The sequence below is a fragment of the Helianthus annuus genome, chromosome 4 (assembly GCF_002127325.2).
Source record: "Helianthus annuus cultivar XRQ/B chromosome 4, HanXRQr2.0-SUNRISE, whole genome shotgun sequence".
Taxonomy (NCBI): domain Eukaryota; kingdom Viridiplantae; phylum Streptophyta; class Magnoliopsida; order Asterales; family Asteraceae; genus Helianthus; species Helianthus annuus.
Genome location: NC_035436.2, coordinates 139,223,168 through 139,244,446, shown reverse-complemented (window position 1 = coordinate 139,244,446; position 21,279 = coordinate 139,223,168). Strand labels below are relative to the sequence as shown.

Genomic DNA, 21,279 nt, shown 5'->3' with positions numbered 1-21,279 from the left:
TGCTTGTGGCCTGGGGTGTATCTGGACTTGTAGCCCAGAATTGAACCTATATTGGGTGTTACCCCATCACAAATCAAGACATCATAACTAAGATGTATATATAACAATATATAATAAGAGAGAGATAAAAATGCAAAACAAAAATCTCAATTTGAAAATAACTAATCAGGGGATATATGGAAATAATATCGTTACAATTTCAAAAAGATGCACCAAGGTGCAACCTTAATACCCCCCCCCCCCCCCCCCCCCTCCTAAATGGACAGATTATATAACCCTTGAGTACAAATATTGAAAAAAAGAAGAAAAACTTAATTAGTCGGTAGCAACAATTTGTACCAAAGGCCAATATTATTTAAGCTAACTAGCGATTAACGAACTCATATTTCCTAGTGATGAAAACATTGAACCCTTGGTACTTGTTGAAGAAGAACCTTTCTTGTTCTTGGCTATGGTGGCTTTTGGACTTAATCTTTGACTTTGAGTTTGACCATATCTTTTCATTGAACTTCTTGATTTAAAGCAATACTTCTCTTTCTTTGCAAGATCTGCAACACTCTTCACACTTGTTAGCGATGAAAACGACTCAGATTTCCCTTGATAAAACTTTGATATGCCCCTCCTACATAATATCCACGTGACAAAAAACATTAGAAATTGCTCTATATAATGTTCTTTTCATGATACCCATGTCATAAAAGCAATGTTTTAAAAACCAGAAGCTTGGCCGGCACGAATCATAGCGGTAGTACGGCAAAGAAGCTGTAGCGCCGGTAAATTGAGTTATACCGGTATACTGGTACCGGGCCAAAGGTTAAAATTTGGATTTTAATCTTTTATGGGTCGTGACGATTTACGTTCTTAGTAAAACCTAACTCCTAAAAAGGTACCAATAGTGAATTTTTGGATTATTTTTTATTATGGATGAACTTTTAAAATTTTTTTTTATTATGAAATGAAGTAGTTTTGTATTATTTTTTGAGTAAAAATTGTATTTTATGGATTTATAGGGTTAATTAGTCAATCCGATTGAACCGCCCGGTACAACCTGGTTGAACCGGTTAAACCATTTATGAGCCTAACCCGGTACAATTTAAAAACTGGTTTTTAAAACATTGCATAAAAGTTTAAAAAGATTGGAGTTACTCACTTGATAGGCAACTGTGCCATGAGATCAGATAGTTCAAACAAAGGACTACATGATGATGATGATGATGCATCTTCTGTCGAAGAAGACGAGTCGAAAGAATCGTCTAAATCGGATTCCATAAGGTCATAGCTGCAGGCATCGTCTTTAGCTTCCATAAAACCCCATTGAAGTCGTTCCAAATGGCTTTTGTCATTCTCTTTAACTCCCATTTCTTGATGAATTGTTATTTGGCCTTTTTCAATCTCTCCCATCTTCAAATCTTGATAAAAAGATAGATATTTTTTTGGGTAAGTAGTTGGAAAGAGTATGAAGCATAAGATGATCTTGAAAGTGGCATGAGCATGTAGATTATAAAGGATATGTTTGGTATAGATAAGGTATAAACTTTTTTGCATAGGAATGCGACCTTTTCAAGATTAAAGCAATCGGATAATAGCAATAATAAATAATAAATATACAACCTTTATGACACGGTGTACAAATGAATGACCACTTTTAAATTTAAAAATGTTTATTTCGGAAGATTAAATTTTTTTTTCTTGTTTACATATATAAAAGTGAAGAAAACCATACACATATACATGAAATCTTAAAAGTGGGTAACTCACTCTTGTGTCACACCTAGAGTGAGTTTGTTTTGTGATTTTTTTTATGTATCAGAATATCTTACATAAAATACGTAAAATTGAATTTGAAGGAATTATATTGGAAATGGAATTTGTTAAATGTAATAGAATTAAAGAGAACTAGAATGCGTGAAAGTAACCGGAATTTATTTGTGATGCGTTTAAAAAGTGACAAAACAATCATCAAAGATTCGTAATCTATCACCGATGCAACCGCATATCGATCATTGTTACCGCCCTAGTCGTTGCCACTATATATTTGTGAATGGTTGTGAGTGGAAGAATAAAAATTATAATAAAAAAAGAATAAAAAAGTAATTCTTGGTTGAACAGAGATGCATTATGCATATATGAGGAATATATATATGGAGTTTTTAAATGGTGAGTAAATATTAGAGATATGTGGTTTTTGTTAAAATTATATGGATAAAGAAGATAATTCTAACGTGAATGAAGTAAAAAAATTATGAGAGAAGAACTTAATACTAGAATTTCATTCGAGTCCCGGAAATAAATTGAAAGTACGCTAATTACTATATACCATCTTTTATTTAACCAGTTTATAAAATATTACATTACATTAAGATAGGGGAGGAAATTCTATATAATGGATTTTTTATATTCATATTCTATTAATGAATACAAGTCTGGTTACCAATGGTAACCGAATGACAAAAGGCAATCACATACGTCTGCAATCACAGACGGTGCTGAGTAGCCTAAGCCCATCATCTCTAGTTTCGGGGAAAACCCGTCGCTCGAAAACCTACTGCGATTAAACCCTGTTGAAATCAGATTTGAACTTGAGACATGTGGCCTTCAACCTAAATATTCGTATTACCTTTTATTTTTAAATCATATAAGATGATGTTTTGCTTTTATTTTATGATACAATTTCAAATCGACAATGTGTAGATAAATTATTGATCTAAACTCTTATTATTGATGTTATTTGGTGTTTCCTTTTTTATATAACGTGACACTAAAAATAAAAAGTATTATTTGATATTTAAAATAAATAAATATTATTTATTGGTTTTATCTTTGGAGTTGCCACCATGGTTCTTGTATGGTTCAAAATTTTTAGAAAATGGTCCTAGGATGTTGGACTCATGGAATAGGATAAGAACTCATCCATATCTAGTCATCAACCCTTCCACTCATGCTACTTTCGTCCCTTTCACATGCACCCTTTTGTCCCCACACAATGTGACCCTTTTTCCCTTTTTCTCCCTTTTCTTCAAATCTCAATTGCATTCATTCAAGAATATACTATTTCGTTTCACTTGTAAATTTATACTTTCATTTCTGTTACTCCAATAATATTAAAAGTTAAATAAGTGTTTTAGTAATCATATATTTGAAAACCATACTTAAAAGCCCAACTTCTAAGTTTTAATTATAACTTTAGATTAAAAATATAGCAACTAAAAGAGTTGCAAATTCACAACCAATTTTAGATAAGTAACTATTGAAATCATATTATTTTAATTGGATAAAGATTTTTATGGCAATTTATTATGAGAGAGAGATACACATACACACCCGTACGCACACATATACATATACATCTTTTTTTTTAACGATAAATTTGGATCACTGACGGACCACTAGAGTATTATCGTGCCACCAATAGAACCACCCAATCTTATCCATCTCCACTAGGCATAATGTCTATACACCAATTCAGGAGAAAACCTAATAAATAAGAGAAAATATGGGAAAAACCCCCTTGTGTGAATCAAACCCAGAACCTATTGGCCTCAAAGCTTTATCTTACCCCAAAGATGCTACTAGGCTATAAAGCCATGGGTATATACATCTACATATAATATAAATATTTATGTGGTTTTCGTAGTTCTATACTTAAAATTGGTTATTTAACAACCATTATAGTTCATAATTACAAACCATCTTGTAATGCTTATGAAAAGTTAACTTTTACTTATAACCTTAAGAATTATCAAAACCTTTCAATCATCTCTTTTAGAACGATTTATTGTCTTGTGTCCGTCTTGTTACCATCCCAGCTGAGAAAATGATGATAGTTATCTAAATCCTTGTTTGTATATCTATCTTGATAGGCCGATAGGGAACTAATAGTATTCTCAACCACATATATAATTATATTTTATATTTAATAAAATAATGTTGTTGGTGCCTTGTCACCTTGGTTCATGAGACTTTTGACTTGTGGTTTGGTTCCATTCATCATTCTTTTCAAATAATTAAATAGATGTGATTGTCACATCATGTTTTATTAGCATGATTTAACAAAAAAGTAATCGATCGATCGTCGATGAAACTAGAGGTGTTTATTTGGTTTAAGACCATGCGTAGTGGTAGAAGGTTATAATGCCCCCACCATAGGGCATTATACGACACGTGGCGTCCTAGTCAGCAAGGGGGCATTATAGCAAAAGTGGTGTAGTGGGTATAATGCCCCATTCAATCATTAACAAAAAAAAAAAAAAAAAAAAAACAAGTGGATGGTGAGTGGTTGGTCAAAAAAGCAAAGAGTCCCATGTCAGTCCCATGTCCACATGCAAATATCTCATTGGACACAAGCATGATCCCCCATCTCTCTCAGCGTTTTAATTTAAACGCCCTCGTCCAAATTTTCAAAAAATAACGCCGGTAAACGCCCCCTGTAATGGGGGGTTGGGCGTTTTCGGGCAATTTTTTTTTAAAAAAAACGCCCCACTACGGGCGGTCTAATATGATCTAAGGGGAGTGGGGGTGGTCATTAGTGATAGAATTGTATCACTCACAATATTCAATCAACTCCTGTCATGTCATCATCCAATTTTCTATCACTCACAAGCATTTTGTAGGGGCGATGGTCATCACTAGTGATGGAATTTCCATCACTCACAACTTTTTTTATTTTTTTAAATTATTTGATGAAACTATTTTTACAAAACTATTTTTTTTAAAGTTATAAAAAAAAGATTTACAAAGTTTATAAGTTGTAACAACAAGGGACTAAAACTGCCTTTTTATTAAAGATAAATACAAAGGAATACAATGTTTTAAAACTATTTAAAACATAATCAAAGTGGAGGGGCTGTTTATGTAAAAATAACAAAAACTTTTAAAACCAAAAGGCACCCTCCTTCTTCTTCTTCAAAATTCGAGGCACATCTCCACTTTTTCCGGCACATCTCCGGAGCCCCTTTTCTGGCACATCTCCGGCGATAAACACGTGCCAAACATGCAGTGGGTCTCCAGAGCCAGATTTTTGAAGTTTCACGCGTGAAGAAAATAACAAAATCGGGTTACCGTTGAACTATAATGCGTTGAACTTGGAGTGGCGGTGGGTATAACGCGTTGAAGGTTGTGTATCACGGTGCTATAACGCACCGTCCCTTGTCCCCTAATTATGTGAATCTCATTGTTTTTTTTTACTTATTAATATTATTGATTAAAAGTAAAAATGTTAGAAAAAAACATATAACATGAATGGTCCTTCAATTCCGGAAATTAATATAGCGTAAACGCTCCGCAGATTTAAAAATAAAAATAATTTAAAATAAGGCTATGAACTACAATGAAAAGCACGTGCAATACAAACAATTGATTTTGTAACCATTTGATGTTCAATTTATTATGGTCATTTGATGATTTTAATGGGAATGTTTAACACTCTACGTAAATCTTGATGATGATGATGATGATGATCAGGATTAGAGGATGATGATGATTAAAGGAGGATAACGTTGATCTAGAGTTTCCATGTTAAAAAATTCAAAGTTGACAAGTTTGTATTTAAACATGGTTAACTAGGGTTTACAAACAAAAACATAGATTGTTTTCACTAGTTATGTGTTGTAAGCTAGGTTGTCAAAGGCGATAGGCACACTTAAGACGCACAGTCCTTTTGGGGGCCTAGACGCAATAAAAAGCGCTAGCTTGAGAAAAAAAAGCGCACATAGATAAAAAAAAATAAACAAAAAAATATTATGCATTCAAAATTAATAAATAGTTCGTAAATTAATGTGAATAGTTCAAAAGGAGCACCAAAACATGAATACCAAAATCCAAAAGCAACAAAGTTGAAAACCCAAATGGAAAATGTTCAAAAATACTGAAAAGTAAAACTTCAAAACCATCAAGTATCATCATTCATAATCATCAAGGCGATCGAAACCATCCGAACTTCCAACCACTTCAGGTTGATTATCAGCTTCAGATTCATCTTCATTGTCTTGAAGAGGAAGGTTATGATGATCTTCTCCGCCTCACCTCTCCAACCCCAGATTCATCTTCAGTCTCTTCATCCACCTGATATTCTTCCATCCTCCCAACCAACCACTCGTTACAATCGTCAATATCATCCAATGATATTGGATCATATGCAACATTCTTGTCGCGACGATTTTGGAGTGTCTTGTTATATCTTACAAACAAGATCTTGTAACTTTTTGTGTTCCAAACGGTTTCTTTTCTTGGAATGGATCTGTTAAAAATGATGAATTTTAAATAGTTGTATGGAATAAGAAACTTCATATACAAACTCTAAAAAATTGGGTAACTTACATGCTCAAAGGTGCTCCAGTTTCTTTTGCATCCCGAGGAACTACAAGTTAAAATAAGAATTTTAATAGCCAATTGTTGAATATTTGGGGTCCCTTTCCCATATAGTTTCCACCATTCAGCTGATAACAAATACCAAATTCAACACAAACAATAAAATTTAAATATAAAATAATTCAAAATTAGATAACTTATCAGGAGCGATATTACCAATTCCACGCTTTGCCATCTCTAAGCCAAACGAGCCCTCTTGGTTCACCCAAATCACCATTTCCTTCATGATAATATCTTGTTTTTCCTTGTTAGGGATAAGCCTTTTAATGCACTCAATCAATCCATCGGAGACCTCTTTGTTATTCTCAATGTCCGGGTTGGTACAATAAAACTCTGTATTAAGGTAGTAACCCGCTGCATGTAATGGATAGTGGAGTTGACAATTCCACCTTTTGTCTATTATGCTTGACACCATCATGTAGTCGGTGCTCTCCTCGCCTAAAGCCATTGCTATTGTTGTTTTTGCTCTCTTTATAGCTTCATAAATATAACCCATTGCGGGTTTCTTCTCATTGTCCACTAAACGAAGTACTCGAACTATGAGGCCCATCACTTTGAGACTGAAAAGAACGTTACTCCAAAAACCAGGTGTGAAAATAATGTCATTACACTTTGTTCCTTTTCGATCCTTTGCCCACTTGCTATTGACCCACTTTTCACTTGCAAACATATTTCGCAATGGAGCCTTTTTCCTATGCAAACTTTGTAGGGTCAGATACGTTGTTGTAAATCGTGTAACCCCACTTCTTGTCAGCTCCTTGTTTTTTTGTGAACTCCCTAATCAAGTTTAAAGCGCCACAGTGGTTGTAGATGTAACCAAAAACAAAGATTCCTCTTTCAATGGTTGCTTTGGCTTTAGAAATCTTGGCAATGTCCTCAAGCATGATATCTAAACAATGAGCTCCACACGGTGTCCTAAACAAGTGCTTTCTTTTTTCCATCAATAGCTTGCCTAAAAGAACGAGATATGAAAGGAACAATTAACAGTTATCAATGATTTAATATGAAAAAACCACAAAATAAAACTAACCATCTAATTTAAAGTTGCTTCCGTTATCTGTGATAACTTGAACAACATTAGCTTCTCCGATACGCTCCACAATTTTATCAAGTAGGTCAAACAACTTCTCCCACATCTTCGTATAAGATGAAGCATCAACGGATTCCATAAACATAGTCCCTTTAGAACTATTGACCAAAAAGTTGATCCATGTCCTATGTTTTCGATCCGTCCAACCATCTGACATAATTAAACATCCAAATTTCGACCACTCCACCTTTTGCCCTTCAACCCACTTCTCTACATTGTCTACCTCATTCTTTAGAAGTGGAACTCGCAACTCATGATAACTAGGAGGCTTGAGATTTGGCCCATAGTTTTCAATAGCTCCAATCATCTCTTTGAAACTATCTAACTTAGCAACATTGAATGCTATGCCCGCTTGGTAAAAAAAAAACGCAGCAGTTTTTTGAACCGTTCTTCCTCAAAGCTCTTTGTCGCAAGCATCATTTATGCTTGTTTGAACATATTTTCCTTTATCTTTCGACATTAACAAATCAAGTGGACCCTTCACATTTGACTTCTTTCTTTTATCAACTCCTCCAATACTAATTCCAGTCCTTTTCTTTTGAACATTAGGTATCTCCATTACCTCATCCTCATTCATTTCGTCATCACCAAATCCACCTTGTTCAAAATCCAAGTCATGGAAATCATCAAGGTTTTTCTTTGACTTTTGGATCTCGACATATGCTCTCAATTCATCTTTGACATTTTGTGGACACTTAGTACATGCTTTCACATTTGTATGACCTCCAATTTTATGTTGCTTCGCACGATAAATTCCCCCTCTGGTTACTTTGTTGCAGAAAATGCAAATCACACAATTTTTGTCATTTTTATCTTTCAAAACATTATACTTCCATCCTGGATCGTTGCTCCTGGTTTGTGAGGATGCCAAATCACCTTCAGAAGTCATTTTCTCTGGCAAAATAAAGAGCATCAGACAACAATTTGCAATATATGAAGACAATTAACTTTCAATTATATAAAAACATTTCAAGCAATAAATATATTAGTAAACAACTAAAAAGAGAATGAACAACAATTTAGTACTTGTCGAAAATATACATAGCGTGCAACCTCATAAACTAAAAAAACGAATCATGCATCTTTACATCGGTTTTTATGATCATATAAAAAAATTACTTTTCTGAACTATTTAACTGCATTGTTAGCTGTTACTAGAATAATTAATATTAAGAAAAGAAAACATTTACTAATCCATGACATATGTACATCAAACATGTGGACCAACTAATATGAAGAGGGAACAATCAAGTACTGATAACATAAAGCAGCAAACTCATTCAACAATTTACTAATCCATGACACATGTACATCAAACATGTGCATATTGAACTACGCCAATCTCATATAATTACTTTTACTAAACTAATAAGCTAATAAATTACTAAAAAAATAAGCAACATGATGTATACAACAGCAAAAACAATCTCATATAGCATGCTGCTAAACAAAATATGCAGTGAACATTCAATAAATAGATAAAAGTCAGTGACAAAGTAGAACCATGAATACGAATAATGAAACAATAACACTTTTACTAACCTTTGCTACAAGAAATCTTTGTATGAAGAAGAAACTTGAACCACTTGTTCCTGTAATTAGAAAAAAGAATAGTGAATCTCAATGATCACAAGAACACATAATATATATTATGACATTTAGAAGAAAAAACTAATCTTTACTGAATATTGAATCGTGATTTGAAGAAGAAAGGTACTGTGTTGTTAATTTGTTATATAAAGATCAAGGTGAGGTAGTGCCGATGTTCTCTAGGGTTATTGAAATCAAATATTGATATGATTTGGATAGAATCAAAGTAAATCAACTGAAATCTCCTACAAAAATTGAGATAGCACCTGATTGGAGAAAAGCCTCCGCCCGGAATCATGGTCGCCTGGAGAAAAGCCATCGCCTGAATACGCTTTTGCAAAAAACACCCAATTGCTCGCCTAGGTTAACACCAGGCGATTTTCCTGGGTTGGGCCTTAATTGTGCGCCTAGGCGCTCGCTCAGTGGGCTTTTGACAACACAGGTTGTAAGTATATTGGTGAAAAATATAAGTTATATAAAATCATGGTGACCTAGGGTTTTAAGAACACAACAATGGATATATTTGGTAAATCAGGGATATATATATAGGAGAAATATCATTTAGGAACCACCCTTTATTGCGAGAACCAATGTGAACACAACCAAAAATATCTAAAAAATCTAAAAAACACACAACTTTTTTTTAATATTTTTATCAAAAAATAGCTACTTTTAGTAGCAAAAAAAAATTATTTCATCTTCCAATTCCCATGTCGTATCAGATCCTTTTCTATGTTCCCATTGGACTTTCACTAGATTCACCCCTTTGTTGCAGAGTTTCTTAACTTTATGGTCAAGAATGGCTATCAGTCTTTCTATGTAATTGAGTTTGCCGTCAACTTCAACGTCATCTTAGAGTACATACGAAGTTTCCTCGGCTAAGCATTTATGTAAGTATGATACATGTAATGTGTTATGTATTCCGCGTAACTCCCCTGGAAGTTCTAAGCTATAAGCCACTTTTCCTACACGAGCAATGACTTTGAAAGGTCTAATAAAGTGAGGATTTAATTTCCCACGCTTACGGAATCGAATAACCCCCTTCAACGATGATATTTTTAACATCACAAAATACCCCACTTGAAATTTAATGGGTCTTCGTCTTTTATCTGCACACGATTTTGTCTATATTGGGCAGCCTTCAAACAAGCTCTAATCTGACCGATTCTTTCTAATGTGACTCTAACAACTTCTTTACTACCGAGTTCTCTTTGACTAACTTATCCCCAACATAAGGGGTTCGACATTTCCTACTGTAAAACATTTCGAAAGGTGGCATGCCAATGGTTGAATGGTAGCTATTGTTGTACAAGAATTCCACCAACGGTAAATATCTATCCCAACTCCCACCAAAATCCATGACACACGCACACAACATATCTTCAAGTGTTTGAATTGTTTTTAAAAAAACATAACTTCCTAGTATATCATAACCCTTATAATCTAAATAGGAAAAAATAAATTGATAAGCTTACAGGAATAACAACTCAACCTGTTTATTCAAGGAGTCTCACTTTTTAAGGGGGGAGGGGAGGGCCACTTGCCCTTCCTAACCTAAGTCCCTCCAATCCCATCGCGCTACGTCACTTAGACCATCCACCACTCTAAACTACTCTCTTTAGTGGCACAACTTAGACCTTCCTACCTTTTTTTCCTTTTTTTAATTAGAAATAAATAATTAAGCATACAATTAATTAATATATCCCTAAAAATTAGAAAAATACATGCCTTAGAATAAAATTAGAAAAATATACATAAAATTAACCTAAAAATCAAAAAATAAAAATACGATTAGAGAAATAAAAAACATGACAAAATATGATTAGCTTTGTGGGTTTTCTCAATAACACCCCAATTATATTTGGTTGCCAATTCACGTTTTCGTTGTAAAATTACTTTCAACACTCTACCCTTATCACCGTCGTGTGGTTTCATAAACGTGTCCAAGTCGTAGTCAAATTTTCGATTCTTTTGGAACTCCCATTGTTCATCCAACAAGGCGGTTCGATTTTTAACTTCTTCCATTTAAATGTCCACCAACTGTTTAAGCAAGTCTTGCTTCATACTTTTATACGCCCCAAATTCCTCAGCTATGGAGACTTTGCTTGACGACTCTACCGATTTTTTATTTTTCCGTTGTCATCCTGTTGGTGCATTGTTTTCGTTGAGATCCGGCATACCACCAGTGAATGCGTTGTCCGGTGTTGTCGGTGTTTTTGTTTGGTAATTGTCGGATTCCGAAGACTTTCGTCCCTTGTCAGAATGACTATCTGACGCTTCACCCATCGTAGGGACTTTGGACCATTTTGCATGTTGTCGACAAATATCCCATTTGTCAATGTGAGTTAAACTGTTGTAATCCTTCAAAGTTTGTTTCATCACTTGAAGTTCGTTACATCCACTCGCTTTAAGACGATCCTTTATGAATTAAAAAAACAATTGTTACTATATATTTAACAAAACTCAAAGTTAAAAATACATATTAGTAAGAATATTATCGCTTGAATCCAATAGCCATTGAATGTATTCAAAGCTTTCCATTTTGAATTGAGTTGATGAGTCGTACAATTGGATCCACCCACTTGTTTGTAATTTTTTAGTATCGTTTTCCAAAATGTATCCCTCAGTTATTGATTTTATTTCCGCTTGTTTTCGAGGCATAACACTATGCTTTCGCCAAAGCTACCTCTTGCTCACTTGTCCATGGCATACTCTTTGCACGTCCGGCGAATTTACCTTTCGGTTCACCATCTTCACCTTCTTCATTGTCAAAATCTTCATCGACATCTTCATCATCATCCAAATTATATTGTTCATATTTAGTTTCGGCCACACCCTCGTTATCTTCACCTCCAAAAGCATTGAAGTTTATGTTGCCTTCTTGAAAATACTCATATCGACCAGATACCATATTAGGGTCGTGTGATTGATTTTGTGGTTGAGGTGGTTGTGAAAAAAATTAGGCGTAAATTGCGAAAACCCAAAAATTGGATATTGATAAATCTGGAATTGTGGTTGTTGTGTAAAAATTTGGTGGTGTGGTTGTTGCGGCCTATAACTGTCTTCACTTGTGTTAGTGCATGCGTCTGTCGACTTCGTCTTGTATCGAGTCTTGTTCTTAGAATATTAGATCAGGGCACGTATTTCGAGGTAATAGGTAATTTCGCATGGGAGGTAATTCCGCATGAAAAGTACTTGTGTGTAATTCTGCACGGAATTAGATTCCGCATGGAATCCTAATTTCGTGTGGAGCCGGTTCATGCGGAATCAGAGCTCTATATATAGGTCAGTTCATGCGATATTAGAGAGAATTTTTCCGGTTAGTGTAACGAAGTGCTGCCGAAGTATCGACTCACTGTAAATTGTCATCTGATCAATAATATCGACTGTTAAAGTGTGTATATTGCTGAATTGAGCTCATTACTACTGTTTCCGCCTTTCGTTTTGAGTATAAACTCTTCTGAACGACTCGTTCGAGTCCGAAAACGATCCTGCAACTTGAAACCGCCTACTCTAGCCCTTGATCTGCTACCTCTCGAACTCGACACGCCTCCTCTATGAGAGCATGAAAATTTAGTGTAAATATTATGAAAGATTAATGTCACTCCCCAGCCGATGGCGGAAACATCGGGGTGAGGCACTGAGCGAAACAACTACGATTACCAATTATTTAAGCATCACGTCCCATACCATGACATAACGAGTAGCATAGTTATTACAGACAATTCAAAGACAAATAGTTCTGTTTCAACAACTCAAATATAAATTGTTTTTGTTTGTTTCTAGACTCCATCCTAGCCCAATTCCAGCAAGTAACAAGCAAGCATCCTAAGCACCTGTCACATACGTTAAAATAAAGTAAATACACATAGTATAAGGTGAGCATACAAGTTTAATAGTATAATAGATTTCGAAGTCGTTTACGCATAACCAAGATGTAACATGTAGCAAAGTGAAGCATGTAGGTTATCGACAATGAAATATGCACAGACGTGACCGCGAGTTGTAGAATGCGTAACACATATCCCCACTAGGACACGCGAAGTAAAGCCCTTAACAACCCCTGTCCATGACAGGTGCTGAGTCCAAACTATAGTACTATCGTTGCTAAGGTGTCAGGCAACAATCACTGTGTAAACATAACATACAAGCATTCATCGAATAACACGTAACATGCAATAACGGTCAGCGTATAAATAGTGTTTGCGTTGTGTCTCGATTGTGATTTGAATAAGTAACGTATGTAACACCCAAAAGTGCGTAAGCAAAAAAGGGTTCGAGTATACTCACAGATTGTGTTTAAGTAAATAAATACTCTCTTGGATTGAAGGGAGCGCTGAGAGATTAGCCTGAACAGTTAACGATAGCGCGATTGAACGGCACGACAAACAGTGCGAAGTAACTAAGTGATGAATGCTAATCCCGTCGGATGGCAATCCGAACGGATGGTCATTCGATCGGATGACCATCCGTTCGGATGGTAATCGGATCGGATGGCCATTCGGTCGGATTGACATTCGTTTGGGATGGATGTGTTTGTGTCTGATGGCTTTGAAGTTTTTGTTGTAGCATTTTAAAATCAGAGAAGTATCTCTACCCTTCAGGTCGATCGATCGAACGGTCGTTCGATCGGATAGCGATCCGATTGGCGAGACTTTTCAGTTGAGAACAAGTTCACAGCAGGACGGTCATTCGATCGGATGGTCTTTCGACGGATGGCAATCCATTAGAACTGATGATCTTTGAAAATTACAAAAATGTTTAAGTATTGAGGATCCAAACGTCAACCGATCGGATTGTCGTTCGATCGGATGGTAATCCGATCGAATCCGTTCTTCGTTCAGATTGTTTGAAAGTTTGAAAATGTCTAAATGTTGAATCTCAAGTGCAATCCGATCGGATTGTCTTTCGATCGGATGGCAATCCGATCGGAATGCAATCCGTCCCATCGATCTGATCGTTTTGCAACTTAAGTTTTGAACGTTTTGCGGTTTGATCGAGACGGCACGACAACGTGCTAAACAACGGAACCTCGTCACGTCCAAGTCGTCCAACCGAAGTGGGAATCACCCCAGTCCATTCAGCTAACCGTCCGTAACGTTTGTTCATGTTTAACCCTAAATCGGTTGTCTCTTTGATAGGAACCAGATCTCGAACCGACACTTCACTAAAAACGAGTAGAAGGCCTGAATGAGCTCCGATTCTATCGCTTTTGAGTGCATTGAGTGTAAAAGAGTTGAAAGAAAGTTGGAAAAGCATCTTTCAATCCTCTTAACTTTGAAAATGTTTAGATCTATGCGAAAACAATGTTAAATCATGTGGAAATCCTTTAGATCTGAGTTATTCTTGGTGGCAATGCGAAAACAATGTTAAATCATGTGGAAATCCTTTAGATCTGAGTTATTCTTGGTGGCATGAAGCCACATCTTGAAGTTCATAAGAACTCCATGATGACATCATCCTAGAACACCTCAAATCCGCTGATTTCACGGTTAAAAGTTAAGATTCAAAGGAGAAGATGATGAAGAAGTGTGTGTAGATGATAGATGTACAAGATTTGAGTTGAAAACTTACAAGAATCGCGAGAAATCGAGAGAAAAGTAAGCTTGAGCGTGCTAGTCAAACGAGAGAGCTGTCACATCACTGTTGGTGATGTGAAAGGGGTATTTATAGGTTGCCAGAAAAGGAAAGGTGCATAGGTGTCGGATCGGATGGTACTTCGATCGAGGTGGTCCGGCGAGTTGAGTTTCGGCGTTTTGTTTTGCGTGTTGAGCGTTGCGATGCGTTTAAGCGAGCGTCGATTATGCGTTGCGATAGGTTAATAGTAAATACACACAAATCCTATATCTAACATACAATCCTCATAAATAACTTGCGTTTAGCGTTTGCGATTCGGTTGCGTTGCGATAGAGTTGCGATTGCGTTTCGATTAATCACCATAGACATGAAGTAAACATGCACAAGTAACACATAATAGCACACACACGTAAAACAATATACAGAACCTATCAATCAAGTTGCGAATGCGATTGCGATGCGATTCGCGATAAAGCGATAAATAGATTAGCGATAAAATTCGATTAAACCTCGATTATTATAGATACTCCACATAGTTCAACTAAAGCAAATAAAATACAGAACTTTGATTACAAATCAAGGAATTCAAATCAATAGTTAAGCAAGGTGTGACAGATCGCAATTAGCAATCTTTTCTTCCTTTGACTTTGACTTTGACTTGTACTTTGACTTTCCAAAACACGGGGTGTTACAACCTCCCCTTCTTAAGGGAATTTCGTCCCGAAATTAAGGTGCAGGCATAACAAAGAGCTGTGGATACTTCGCCTTCATGTCACTTTCGAGTTCCCAGGTGAACTCGGCGCCTCGTTTGCCTTCCTAGCGAGCCTTCACAACGGGAATGCGTGAGTGTCTGAGCTTCTTGGTTTCTCGATCCATGATCTCGACAGACTTTTCCACAAATTGTAATGTTTCGTCCACTTGTAGATCCTCAAGTGGAACTTGTAAATCCTGCTCGGCTAGACACTTTCTGAGGTTCGATACATGGAAAGTCAGGTGGACGTTGCTAAGTTCCTCTAGTAGTTCGAGTCTGTAGGCCACCTTACCGATCCTTTCCAGAATCTTAAAGGGTCCAACATATCGAGGCGCGAGCTTTCCTTTCTTGCCGATCTGATCACACCCTTTCAAGGTGACACCTTTAGGAGTACGTGATCGCCAACGTCAAATTCAAGGGGCTTGCGGCGTCTATCGGCGTAACTTTTCTGATGACTCCGAGCTTTCAGCAGATTGTCTCGAATTTGGAGGATCTTGTCAGTCGTTTCTTGCAGCAGCTCAGGACCGGTTATTTGCGCATTTCGATCTCATGCCACACAATCAGCGATCGACATTTTCTTCTGTATAATGCCTCAAATGGTGCCATTTGTATGCTAGAATGATAACTGTTATTGTACGAGAATTCGACTAAAGGTAAGTGTGCGTCCCAATTACCACCGAAATCTATGACACACGAGCGAAGCATGTCTTCAAGGGTACGAATCGTTCTTTCAGTTTGACCGTCGGTTTGTGGATGGAAAGCGGTACTTAGATTAAGAGTAGTACCGGGAGCAGATTGAAATGTTTCCCAAAGACGCGAGGTAAACCGACCATCGCGGTCAGAGATGATGTCGTGAGGCGTCCCATGTCGACAAATGATCTCGTCGGTGTAGATTCGGGCTAATTTTTCTACCTTGAAGTCTTCTCGTATTGGCAGAAAATGAGCAGATTTAGTCAAACGGTCAACGATAACCCAGATGCTATCATGACCTGAGGGTCTACGTGGAAGTTTTGTTATAAAGTCCATGGCTATGCTCTCCCATTTCCACATAGGGATCTCGGGTTGCACAAGCAAGCCAGAGGGTCTTTGTTGCATGGCCTTGACTTTCAAACAAGTCAGGCACTTCGAAACATAGGTTGCAATATCCTTCTTCATTCCAGGCCACCAATACCGTAGACACAGGTCATGGTACATCTTGTCGGCACCAGGATGAATGGAATATCGAGACTTGTGCGCTTCAGTCAACAATATATCTCGAAGGTTGTTGCGACTTGGAATCCAGATGCGATCTAGATAGTAGAGAATACTGTTCGATTTGGTGACAAAGTGCGAATCATCTCCACACTTTTTCATTTCATCTCGCATGGTATCTTCTACGAAGCAGGCGTGTTGGGCATCACGAATCAAGGCTTCGAGGTTGTGTTGGGCGTGAACATTACGAACGCTATGCAAATAGCTTTGTCTTCTTAGAGCATCGGCCACAACATTTGCTTTGCCAGGGTGATAACGAATCTCACAGTCGTAATCATTGAGAAGTTCCACCCATCGACGTTGGCACATATTTAGTTCCTTTTGGCTAAGGATGTGTTGTAGGCTCTGTTGGTGCATATGTCTGTATCTGGGTTAGTGCGAGACCTTGAGAGCTCAGGTATGAACTTCTGTTCAGTCAAAGAGATGAAGGCTCGACTTTAGGTGTGTTCCCTTTAGAGAATCTTTTCTTCAACTGCAATTGATTCATATGTTTCGATATTTTTCAATTTTTATGCAGAGGGTAAGCTTTTAAAGCGCATAAAGTATTATACAAAGTCTAGGCCATTGCTTCCGCAATATCAGAAGACTAACTATAATACCCCAGATATCAAACAGCATAAAGACCTAGTATCTCGAAATCAGGCAATCTCTCATACAGGATTTCGGGGGTTACCCATATATCCGAGAGATGTTCCCCACGAGATAAGTAAGTATTCATATTTAGGTTTATATCTCAAATTCAATCTACTAATTGTGCGAAGTCTACTGGCACATCATCAGTGAGACTTGTTTAAAAACATTTTGACTTTCCATTTCTTTAGCATGTTGTGATAGTCCACTGATGTACTATCATTTCCTCTTTTTCACAACAAAACTCATTTTTTTATTTTTCAATGTTTTTTTTTACTTTTAGATTTTATCATGTTTTTGGATTTTTCAAATTTTCAAATTTTCAAAATTTCTAAATTTTTTAAATTTTAAAAATTGTGAAATTTACTCTTGGGTAGAGTATGTGCAGGTAAGAAGATTTGAAAGAGCTAGGTTTCTACTCCTGTTACAGATTAGAGCCAAATTTCTGATCCTGTTGCTACGGAAAGCCAGGAGAAGTTTCTGAACTTGTGAAAGCTGCAAAGCGAGATCCCCGTGTCTAAGCCTAAGCAGAGTTTGAGCCAGGATATGATCCCAGAACAACTTAAGGGGAAGCTTGTCGAAAGGGGGAGTCTGAAGGCATAAGAGCCAGGTTCAGATCTTGGAACAAAGTTCGAGATAGAAGCTACTGATGCTGTTAAACTTATAGAAACAGGAGACCTGATCAAGAGAATTTGAAGAGAGCGAGAAGACTGATCAAGATTGAAGACTCGACACATTGAAGACTCGTCATCATCCGAGGGGGAGTTTGTTGGTGCATATGTCTGTGGACTTCGTCTTGTATCGAGTCATGTAATAGGTTAGATAGACCAAGACGCGTTGTACGAGAAAAAAAAGAAACATATAGGATTTAGCTACTTCGCACGAAGTGACCGTTCCGTGCGGACTGGACCAGGTCACACGACCTGGACCAGGTCGTGTGGACTGTGGTTCGTGCGGACTGGGCTTGCGTATATATATGAGGTCTTGGGTTGTCAGTTGTAACGTTGTGATTCCGGTAGCGAAGCTCTGCCGAAGTGTCTCCAGCCTGTGTAAACTTGTTATATCAAGACAATCGACAGTTAAACTACTTCTAAGTGTATATCAAGCTAAATGAAGACTAAATCTATGAATTCCGCCTCTGATTTGAAAGTATCACTAGTTCGCACGGTTTGAGTGGAAATTTTGTCAGATCGCACGAGCTGAACATCCAGCTCGCATGAAGTGTTCAGATCGTTTGGATATCACCTCAGGCCGTACGGTTTGAACCAGTTCGTTTGGAATTTGAACCAGATCGCACGAAGTGGTCCAAACCACTTGAAAGTTTACCAGTTCGTGTGAAACATCTCTAGTTCATACGGAGTGTCAGTTCGTTTGTAGCTTCCAGTTCGTTTCAAATTGCCAGTTCATTTGAACAGTCTGTTTTTGTGAATTTTCGATACCGAAAAATGGAAAACGAATTTTACAACGCATTTTCTACCCCGATCACTATGGCTCAGAACGTGAACTTAGAAAATGAAATGGGTTCCATGCAAAAACCGCCTAAGCTCATGAGTATCAATGAGTATAATGGATGGGAGGAACGGTTTGAAAATTAGGTTCAAGCAAATCACTTAGGTGCATGGGAATGTGTTGAAGAACGATATGTTAGACCGATTGATGAATACGGATAGATTGTTGCTATTAAAGATTTAGATGACAAAGAGAGAAAGAAATACAAAAGTGAAAAAATGATGATCAGTATATTGCAACAAGCCATTAAGGAAGACATCTTGATTTTATTACAACACAACGGAAGTGCACACTCAATGTGGAAAGCATTAAAAACAAAGTTTGTTGGAAGTCAAGACATGATCAAGAACAAAAAATCGCTTTTGAAGAAAGAATTTGATCTATTTCGTGGATTGAAAACTGAAAGCACTAAAACGATTATAGAAAGATATTGCAATTTGGTGGTTAACATGAAGCGACTGGATATCAAGAAAGATAGAGAAGAATGGGTTGAAAAATTGGCTGATGCGTTACCACAAGATGTTTGGGTCACGTATCTCATGATTTTGAAGAATAATGGTGAGTTTGCGAATCTGTCGCTGAGCAAGTTTATTGAGAAACTCGAAGTTTAAGAGATGGAACAACGGAAGATGGAGAAAATGAAGAATTCTAATGGTGAACAGGACATTGGTTTGTATTACAAAGGAAGTACAATTGGTAAGTCCAACATTGCACCAAGGATCGAAACTGCATTTAACGCAAACAGTTCTTCTGGAGGGTCATCTCAAGGATCAAACAACAAAACTGGATTCTCATCATATCCATCATTTGATCCAAATTTTTCAACAACCAATAATGGCCAAGTACTAAATTGGAACATTGCATTACATCTTCAGAATGGTCAAAATTTCTCGGAAGAGGTTGCTAAAGGTCATGTGTCTTTGTTGGTGACCTTATTAGAATCCTATGAAAGTTTGGTTGCAGGAAGAATCGGAAATCCTATGTTAACAAAAGAGGATTACGATCAGATTGATGCTGAGGAGATGGAACTAATGGATATAAAGTGGTGTATGGCTAGTGTGTTGAGAAGAGCTGAGAAGTTTAAACAAATCACTGGAAGAGATGATTTCCGTGATACTGGAACTTCACCTTTTGGTTTTGATAAATCTTAAGTTACTTGTTTTCGTTGTAGAGAAAAGGGGCACTTTAAGCGAGAATGCACTAATCACGAAGCAAGCGGAGCTCAAAATCCATTCGGCAACAATGATTATCATCGAAAGGCGATTTATCATCAAGTTGCTCCGCATCAACAACAACCGCCACAAACGTCACATGCTAGGAAGGAGCTGATCGAAGAACCATCAAAGAGAGCTTGTTATGGTCTGATAGATCAAGATGATGAAAGGATTCCAGAAGGTTTTAATTGGGACGATTATGATCCTAACAGAACTTCAGGATCTAAAGCATTTGTGACTCAAATTTTTGAAGATTCAACTGCTGAAGAGGAATTAGCGTATGCTTATTATGAATCTCAGCAATACAGTCCTAAAAAGAAAGAAGAAGAACCAGTTTCAACAGAAGAGGCTTCAGAAAAAGCACCAATCTTTGATCACTCATCAGATGAAGAGAGTGATGATGACAGTGAAGAAATTCGAAAACTTGAATATTATAAAAGAAAATTTTCATCTGATAGGGATAATTTGTATTTTGCAGGTAAAATGGAAGAGATTAAACCTGAAGAAAATGTTCGAGTGATAAAGAAGCAGGTTGAAGAAATTCCAGCTATCAAGGTTGAAAAGGAAGCATATACTGAAAAGATAGCTGAGAAGTGTGAAAATTGTGATACTGTGAAAAGGCACAACAACAAATTGATTCATAACATGAACAGACTGAAAGAATCTTATGATGTTTTAAACAAAGCTATGAATCAATATAACAAGACAAGCAATGAACAAGAGATAGCTATGAAGACACTCAATGGAGCATTCATGACGAAGCCGAAAATCATAAATCAGTACATTAAGAAATGTGCTGAACTTGAACAAAAATTGGAAACTCAGAAGATAGAAACTGAGAGAGTAAACAGGTTATTGAAAAGTTATTCATGTGCTTCTTATGTGATTGACAGGATTTATCCTGCAGTTGAAGGTATGGAAGCATTTGAAGAGAAGAAACCTAAAGTTAAGAATACTTGTAAGAAACATAGTACCGATTATACAAGGTGTCCACCTCCGCTTGAAGAAGGATATTCTCCACGAAATCCTAATTCAGAAAGAGTAAAAAAGGCAACCAATTTAAAGTGGGAATCTGAACCTTTAGATGGATTGCCAGATAATATTGACGTCACATTCACAGCGTCTGACACTGATCATGAGTCTGAGTTAATAAAGAAAGTGGTCGATCAGGTGTTGGATAAGGATGAGGAGTCAGAGTCAAAATCTGAATTTGAGAGTTCACGTTCATCAGTTGATAGTTCAAAATCATCGGTTAAAAGGGCTTACAATAATGATTTTCTGATATCAAAAAATAATTTGAA

The 21,279-nt window shown here is 36.8% G+C and overlaps 3 protein-coding genes across 3 annotated transcripts; all 3 read right to left on the bottom strand.

Moving 5' to 3' along the window:
* Positions 1–291: 291 nt before the first annotated feature.
* Positions 292–1,498, bottom strand: LOC110936492. The gene is made up of 2 exons (XM_022178901.2): positions 1,151–1,498; positions 292–622 (listed from the first exon to the last, which is right to left on the bottom strand). The coding sequence occupies exons 1-2, from the start codon at positions 1,399–1,401 to the stop codon at positions 361–363; spliced, it is 513 nt and encodes a 170-aa protein (XP_022034593.1). The 5' UTR covers positions 1,402–1,498; the 3' UTR covers positions 292–360.
* A 4,499-nt stretch (positions 1,499–5,997) lies between these two features.
* LOC110933441 lies at positions 5,998–7,036 on the bottom strand. The gene is made up of 3 exons (XM_022176663.1): positions 6,523–7,036; positions 6,316–6,355; positions 5,998–6,235 (listed from the first exon to the last, which is right to left on the bottom strand). Exons 1-3 carry the CDS (start codon positions 7,034–7,036, stop codon positions 5,998–6,000), a joined length of 792 nt encoding a protein of 263 aa, XP_022032355.1.
* LOC118491313 lies at positions 6,335–8,320 on the bottom strand. The gene is made up of 2 exons (XM_035988955.1): positions 7,397–8,320; positions 6,335–7,318 (listed from the first exon to the last, which is right to left on the bottom strand). The coding sequence occupies exons 1-2, from the start codon at positions 7,761–7,763 to the stop codon at positions 7,059–7,061; spliced, it is 627 nt and encodes a 208-aa protein (XP_035844848.1). The 5' UTR covers positions 7,764–8,320; the 3' UTR covers positions 6,335–7,058.
* Between the last annotated feature and the right edge of the window lie 12,959 nt (positions 8,321–21,279).

Coding starts and splice junctions, on each gene's coding strand:
- LOC110933441 (XM_022176663.1), bottom strand. CDS start 7,036: ATGTTTGCAAGTGAAAAGTGGGTCAATAGCAAGTGGGCAAAGGATCGA. Junction 6,356..6,522: donor GATGGCAAAGCGTGGAATTG/GTAATATCGCTC, acceptor TTTAACTTGTAG/TTCCTCGGGATGCAAAAGAA. Junction 6,236..6,315: donor ACTGGAGCACCTTTGAGCAT/GTAAGTTACCCA, acceptor CATTTTTAACAG/ATCCATTCCAAGAAAAGAAA.
- LOC110936492 (XM_022178901.2), bottom strand. CDS start 1,401: ATGGGAGAGATTGAAAAAGGCCAAATAACAATTCATCAAGAAATGGGA. Junction 623..1,150: donor ATGGCACAGTTGCCTATCAA/GTGAGTAACTCC, acceptor GATATTATGTAG/GAGGGGCATATCAAAGTTTT.
- LOC118491313 (XM_035988955.1), bottom strand. CDS start 7,763: ATGATTGGAGCTATTGAAAACTATGGGCCAAATCTCAAGCCTCCTAGT. Junction 7,319..7,396: donor AAGCAACTTTAAATTAGATG/GTTAGTTTTATT, acceptor TCGTTCTTTTAG/GCAAGCTATTGATGGAAAAA.